The following is a 7,710-nucleotide window of genomic DNA, read 5'->3' as shown; positions in this document are numbered from 1 at the left end:
TTAAAGCAAGTTATAGAAAAAATATATCGGAAATTAACCACTGAGATAAACTATTTTTTTCTTTTTATGAAACGTTGAATTAATGATATAAGTTATTTTCTTATATAAGAGTCGTTTAATTAGTGAGAGAAGTTATTTATCTTTTTAAGAGTCATTGAGTTTATGATAGAAATGATCTTTCTTTCGGAGTCGTGTAATTAGTGATATAAATTATTTACATTTTTATGAGTCGTGGAATTAGTGAGAGGAATTACTTATCTTTTCAGGAGTCATATAGAAGGTGAAAGAAGTTATTTTTTTCTGTTTAAGAGTCATGGAATAATCGAGATGAATTCTTTTGCTTTTCAAGTGTCGTATAATCAGTGAGAAAAATTCTTCATATTTTCCAGGGTCAGTGAGAGATGCTTTTTTTTTTTTAAGTCATGGAATTAGTTGGGAGAAATTCATCTTATTTTTGAGATTCGGGGAATCAGTGTGATAAGTTATTTTTCCACTTAGGAGTCCTAGAATTAGTGAGAAAATTTTTGTTATCTCCAAGAGTCGTGGAATTAGTTAGAGAAACTCTTGTTACTTTTAAAAGACGGGGAATTAGTGAAAAAGAAATATGTATCTTTTCAAGAGTCATATAATTAGTAAAATAAGTTATTTTTCTTTTTGAGAGTCATCGAATAACTGAGGGAAATTCTTTTAATTTTTATGAGCTGTGGAAAAATAATCTTCATATTTTCAAGTCATTTAATCAGCAAGATTTTTTTTCTTTCCAAGAGTGGAGTCAGTGACAACATAATTTTTCTTTTTCAGAGGCGGGATATTAGTGAGATATTTTTATTTTGAGAGTCGTGGAATTAATGATTCTATTACTATTTAAGAATCGTCCAATCAGTGAGATATTTTTTTCTTAGTTTTAAAAGTTTTGGAATCAGTGATAGAAATTCTATTAATTATTAAGAGTCGTGGAATCAGTGGGAGAATTATTTTACTTTTTAAGAGTTATGGAATCAGTAAGAGAAATTTTTCTTAGTGTTAAGAGTCGTAGAATCAGTGAGAGAAGTATTTCTTAGTTTTAAGAGTTGTGGAATCAGTGAGAGAAATTGTTCTTATTTCTTAGTGTCTTGGAATTGGTGAGAATTTGTTTTTTCTTCAGGCTTAAGAATCGTGTAATCAGTGAAAGAATTTTTTCTTAGTTTTAATAGTTGTTGAATTAGTGAGATATTTTTTTTTTAGTCTTAAGAGACATAAAATCAGGGAGAAAATTTTTTCTTAGCTTAAGGAGTCGTGGAATCTGTGAGATAATTTTTTCTTAGATTTAGGAGTCGTGGAATCAGTGAGAGAAGATTTTCATAGTTTTAGGAGTCGTGGAATCAGTGAAATAAATTTTTCTTAATTTTGAAAGTCGTGGAATCAGTGAGTGACATTTTTCTTAGTTTTAAGAGTCATGGAATAAACGAAAGAAATTGTTCTTATTTACATGAGTCGTGGAATCAGTGACAGACGTTTTTCAAAGTTATATTAGTCATGGAATCACTGAGATGAATTTTCCTTAGCTTTAAGAATCGAGTAATCAATGAGAGAAATTCTATTACTTTTTTAGGTCATGGAATCAGAGAAAGAATTTGTTCTTAGTTTCAAGTGTCGTGGAATCAGTGAAAGAAATTTTCTCATTTATAAGAGTCGTTGAAACAGTTAGAGAAATTTCTCTTACTTTTAACAGTCTTAGAATCGGTAAGAGAAATTAGTTTATATTTTCAACTATCATGGAATCAGTGAGAGGTATTTCCTTTAGTTTTAAGAGTCGTCGGATCAGTGAGAGAAATTCTAATACTTTTTCAGAGTCGTGGAATCAATGAAATATTTTCTCTTAGTTTTAAGAGCCATGCAATCAGTGAGAAAATTTTCTCTTGTTTCTAAGGGTCGTGCATTCAGTGAGAGAAATTTTTCTTATTTTTAAGATTCGTTGAAACAGTTAGAGAAATTTCTCTTACATTTAGCAGTCTTAGAATCGGTAAGAGAAATGTTTCCTAGTTTGAATAGTAGGGAAATCAGTGAGAAAATGTTTTCTTCATTTTAAGAGACATGAAATAAGTGAAAGAAATTCTATGACTTTTTAAGAGTCGTGGAGTCAGTGAGAGAGATTTTATTACTTTTTGTAGTCGTGGAATCAGTAAGAGAATTTTTTCTTAGTTTTAAAGGTCATGGAATCATAGAAAAATATTTCTTACTCTTTAAGAGTCATGGAATCAGCGAGGGACATTATTTTTTCTTTTTTAAAATATTAAATCATGGAATTAGTGAGATAAACTACTCTCAGTTTTAAGAGTCATGGAATTAGTGAGAGACATTTCACTTAATTTTGACAGTCGAGGAATCCGTGAGAGTATTTTTTTAGATTTATGAGTCGTGGAATCAGTGAGATAAAGTTTTCTTAGTTTTAAGTCGTGGAATCAGTGAGAGAATATTTTCTTATATTTATGAGTCATGGAATCATTAAGATAAATTTGTCTTAGTTTAAAGAGCCGTGGAATCAGAGTGAGAAATTTTCCTTCGATTTAGGAGTCCTGGAATCAGTAAGAGAAAATTTTCGCATTTTCATGAGTCGTGGAATCAGTGAGAGACATTTTTCAAAGGTTTATTAGATGGAATCAGTGAGAAACTTTTTTCCTACTTTTTAAAAGTCGTAGAATCAGTGAGAGAAATTTTTCTTAGTTTTAATAGTCATGGAATCAATAATAGATTTTTTTTTCTTATTTTTAAGAGTCGTGGAATCAGTGAGAGAAATTTTACATAGTTTTAATAGTCTTAGTTTTAAGAGTCTTGGAATCAGTGAGATAATTTTCTCTCAGCTTTAACAGTCGAGGAATCATTGAGAAAAATTCTATCACTTTTTTAAGTCATGGAATCAATGAGATAATTTTTTCTTAGTTTTAAGAGGCATGGAATCATTGAGAGAAATTTTTCATAGTTTTAAGAGCCGTGGGATCAGTGAGAGAAATTTTCCTTAGTTTTAAGTCATGGAATTAGTAAGAGAAAATGTATGAATTTTTTTTTTGTTTTATTTTCATGAGTCATGGGATCAGTGAGAGACATTCTTCAAAGGTTTTATAGATGGAATTAGTGAGATAATTTTTTTTTTTAGTTTTTAGAGATTCACAAGGCTGACACTTGCACGACTTTTGGCCATGAATTTTTCAGGGCAAGTCGTGACATTTTGGGGCGCAAACTGGGAGGCTCCAGCACTGTTCACCGCTAGTTCAGGCATAGTTCACGATGAGTTTATGATGAGTTCACGAATAGTTCACGAATGCGTGCCCATCAGTTTCCACATTGACACAAAATTGCATGACGAGTTCACGCATAGTTTGCGCATAGTCTACGCATAGTTTGTGCAGAGTCTGCGCATAGTTTGCACACCCCCGCATTGGCACGATGAGTAGTTTTTTGATTGGCTTTGGAAGAGACAATATGCTTAATTTCAGAGACACAATCATTGCAGAGAAGAGAAGATGCCTATACCTGGCAGCTGCTCTAGCCATTGTTGAAGAGCAGTAGAAAAGGCTGGCAGAGTCAGAAGAGCAAGAAAAGGCAACCCCACCTCGAAGAAAGACACAAAGGAAAGTGTGGGTCAGGGAATGGTTGACCAGAAGGCACGAGTTTGGACAATATGACAGTCTACTGACTGAACTCCACAAGGAAGATCAAAGGGGCTACAAAAAATAGCTCAGAATCACAGCTGACCTGTTCCAAGAGATGGTTGAGAAGTTGACCCCTCACCTCCAGAAGCAATCCACCTTCATGAGGGAACCGCTTCAAGTTGGACTCAAGCTGGCTGCCACCCTCTACTTTTTAGCCACTGGAAATTCCTATCCAAGTCTGCAGTACAGCTTCTGGGTTGAAGCAAGTACTATCTGCAAGTTCATACCCGAGGTGTGTAAAGCCCTCATCGCGGTCTACAAGGATGAAGTGCTGCGCTGCCCCAAAACTGAAGAGGAGTGGAAGAAAGCTGCAGCTAGTTTGAGCTCCAGATGGAATTATTACAACTGTCTGGTGGCTGTGGACGGCAAGCACATCGCCATGAAGAAGGCTCCCAATGCTGGCTCTTACTACTACAACTACAAGGGCTTCCACAGCATTGTACTGAAGGCAGTGGCGGATGCTACCTACAAGGTCCTCTATGTGGATGTTTGGGCAGAGGGTGTTGTGTCGGATGGAGGAACATGGAGTAACTGTTCCCTGTATGATGCTATAGAAAAGAACACAGCTGAAGTGCCTCAACCAGAACCACTCCCTAATTATGACCAGCCAGTGCCCTATAACTTCGTAGGAGATGACGCCTTTACTCTCCGAATCTTGATGATGAAACCATTCTCCCAACGGTCACAGGTCCTACGAAAATGCATATATGGATACAGTTTGTCTCGTGCCCAACATATCATGGAGAATGGCTTTGGAATTTTGAGTCAAAGGTTCCGTTGCTTCTTGACGACAATGCATCAGCACCCCAACACCATCAACCTGATCACCATATACGCCTGTGTCCTGCACAACCTTATCCTCATCATATACCCAAATGCAATTTCAGAAGTGGACCGCGAAGATCCGGACACACATGATCTGATCACTGGTGGATAGAGGACTTACCGACACCTGCAAGGGCTGCTGCTTCTGACCGGCCATCATACCCAGAAGGAGGCAAAGGATCAGCGAAACTACCTGTCAAATTACTACATGTCCCCTGCTGGTGCTGTCCCTTGGCAAGAAAGAATGGTAGTAGCTCCATGAGCTGCATCCGCAGTTGTTCCATTCTTTAAATAAAAGAAAAATTTATTTTTCGTTTGTTTTTCCGTTCCCCTTTATTTTTTGGTTTCTTTTTCTTTCCTTTTTCGTTAATTTTTTTTTTCGTTTCGTTTCCGTTTTTCTCTCCCTTTATTTTAAGGTTAAAGAGAAAAACAAGTGTTTTGAAATAAGAAAACAATTTATTAACATAAAAACAGCAAACAAAAAATATGTACACCAGTATCACAGTCCAACTATTTACAAATATTTAGAAGTGTCTCATCTCAGTCAGTGTCCTTGCTGATTCTGGTACCGCTGCGTGGGGATACCCGATGGACTGGTGGTGTGTTGAGTTCCTCGGAGGTGTAGAGGGATAAGGGTGAAATGCCCACTTCTAGGTTGCTGTCGACGAACCCCGGGGTTAGGACCGGGAAGCTGAGTGGTGTCACAGGTGTCTTGTAGGTGGCTGACAGCGACGACCTGACGGTGTTGTTGAAGGAGCCTGGACAAGGGTGGCTGACATTACTGAAATTGTTGGTGAAGTATCCTGGACAAGGGTGGCTGACGGTGCAGGGGGAGTCCTTGGTTGCCACTGCATGGTACGGGGCCAAGAGGACTAGGCTGAAGAGTGGAGTGGCATCCACGTTACAGGTGATGGCTGACTGGCTGGAGGTTGCTGCTGAGGCTGTTGCTGCTGCTGCTCTGGCGGTGCCTGCAAGGTGGCTGGTTGAGGTTGTTGCCGGAAGTGCTGGTCCTGAGTGGGCTGCCAAGGTTGCTGCTGCTGTGAGCCTGGCCAGGTCATGAGTGGTTGTAGATGTGGCTGCTGGAACAACTGATGCCGCTGCCTGTAGTGGTGTACAGGGTTGAGGCAGTCTATCTGGAATTCATGCCAGGATTCCTCCGGGATGGCATGCATGTGGCCTTCCAGCAGGCACGCAAAATCATGTATGATCTTGTGCTGGTGGGTGGGTGCCAAGGAATCTGCTTTGGAAATTATCTGAAACATACAAACATTGTAACAATTTAGTACAGCATTTCAATGCAACATATTGCACATGCCATGTCAAAAGCAATTGATGAAACTGGAATACAATCTGTATGTAGCCTTTGGGATTCTCCCCTGTTGCACTACATTACTGAGGTCACTCTGGGTCACCCAGGTGTCGGCTGTTGTGGTGGCTGTGTGTGTTGTTGGTGGCCTGGACCGCTTCCCCTTTCCCTTGCCCTTCACAGTGCTAGTAGATGCTTTGCTCTGGGAACCTGTGGACCTCACTTCATCATCGTCTTTGTTCGTAACCACCACTCCAGCTTACTCTGGGATAGCAAACTGCTCACTGGGGACTGTCTCTACTCGGACGATGTGTTGTATCAGGAAACTCCAGGTCTCCATGTTCTGGTCGTCACGAGCAATCCTTTGTGGCTGGCCAGCTCCACTCTTCTTCTCCTTCTTCATAATCTTCCCCACCCTGGTTCTCAAGTTCTCGTAATGCTTATTTTATTAGGCACCAGTGGCAGGAGGCTCCAACTGCTCTCCGACTCAGTCCCACCGGCTGTTCTTGGGTGCCATGTTGAGCCACTCCTTTCGTTTCTTGTCATACAGCTGGGGGTTCTCCTTCACAAGGTCGGCCAACCTAAACTCGGCCTCTTCTGTCCAGCGGTATTCAGGGATTTCTTTCTTGGACACCCGGACACGCTACTTCTGGTTTCTGTTAGCCTCGTCCTCACTGGATGGCTGTCTCTGGCGTTTGTTTGGATCCTGCTGCATCTCCGGGATCATGATATCCTGACTTGATATAGATGACTGAGGGGAATTATCTCTCTCAGCGGTCTCTGCCTCTGGCCCGTTGGATTCTGGCCTTCTCTGCTTTCCTCTTACTCTTGTTAGCTTGGTTTTAGGCATGTGGTCTCTTCACTGGCAACCTCTGGAATGGCGAGCAGTGTCCAGGAAGCTCTATATATACCCCGACATCAACGCGAGCACCACTGTCGTGCAGTAGTCGTGGACTGCTCGTGGACTGTTCATGAACTGGTCCTGAACTGATCATGAACTGCTCGTGTCATGCACAAACTGCTCGTGAAGTGCGTAAACTAGTTGGGAACTGCTCATGCCATCAATGTGTGAAGTACACATGACCATGTTAGTGGGAAGGCACGGCCACACTGTGACGCGTTTATATTCGTGAACATGTCGTCAACTACTCGTGAACTCGACGTGATCTGTTCTTGAACTATTCGTGGCAGTTCGTGATAGTCATGGCATGGCACGCATTACCACGCACTAGCACGCATCCTCCCGCATCGTCCCGACGAGGTCACGATGAGTTCACAAACAGTTTGCGCATAGTTCACGACTCTGTCGCAAAATTTTGTTGTGACCAAAATTTTTAATATTTCATAATTCTCGTCACGTCATGCCATGAAGTCACGACGGGTTTACGTACAGTTCCCGCCAGTTTACGACTAGTTTGTGCATTGGCACGACTCAAGTCATGCCAATGCGTGCCACAGAAAGGTGCAAGTATCAGCCTGGCATTAGAATCAGTGACAAAAATTTTTCTTAGTTTTAAGAGTCATGGAAACAGTAAGAGAAATTTTTCTTAGTTTTAAATCTTGGAATCGGTGAGATAAACTTTTCATAGCTTTAAGAATCGGTAAATCAGTGAGAAAAATTCTATTATTTTTCTAAGAGTCATGAAATTACTGAGAGAATTTTTCCTTTATTTTAAGTGTCATGGAATCAGTGAAAATTTTTTTTTCTCATCTTTAAGAGTCATGGAATCAGTGAGAGAATTTTATTGTTTTTTAATATTCGTGGAATCAGTCAGAGATAGTTTTCTTAGTGGTAAGAGATGCGTAATCAGTGAGAGAATTTTTTCTTAGTTGTATGAATCGTGGAATCAATGACAGGAATAGTTATTATTTTCATGTGACCTGGAATTA

General features: G+C 39.8%; 1 protein-coding gene and 1 pseudogene across 1 annotated transcript; one reads left to right on the top strand and one right to left on the bottom strand.

Moving 5' to 3' along the window:
* Nucleotides 1–3,744: 3,744 nt before the first annotated feature.
* LOC137648583 (putative nuclease HARBI1) lies at nucleotides 3,745–4,626 on the top strand. The gene has a single exon (XM_068381493.1). The coding sequence runs from the start codon at nucleotides 3,745–3,747 to the stop codon at nucleotides 4,624–4,626; it is 882 nt and encodes a 293-aa protein (XP_068237594.1).
* Nucleotides 4,627–5,058: 432 nt separating this feature from the next.
* LOC137648582 (uncharacterized) lies at nucleotides 5,059–6,739 on the bottom strand (annotated as a pseudogene).
* Nucleotides 6,740–7,710: the final 971 nt, after the last annotated feature.

Source organism: Palaemon carinicauda, chromosome 10 (assembly GCF_036898095.1).
Source record: "Palaemon carinicauda isolate YSFRI2023 chromosome 10, ASM3689809v2, whole genome shotgun sequence".
NCBI lineage: Eukaryota > Metazoa > Arthropoda > Malacostraca > Decapoda > Palaemonidae > Palaemon > Palaemon carinicauda.
This window is presented reverse-complemented; position numbering and strand designations above follow the sequence as displayed.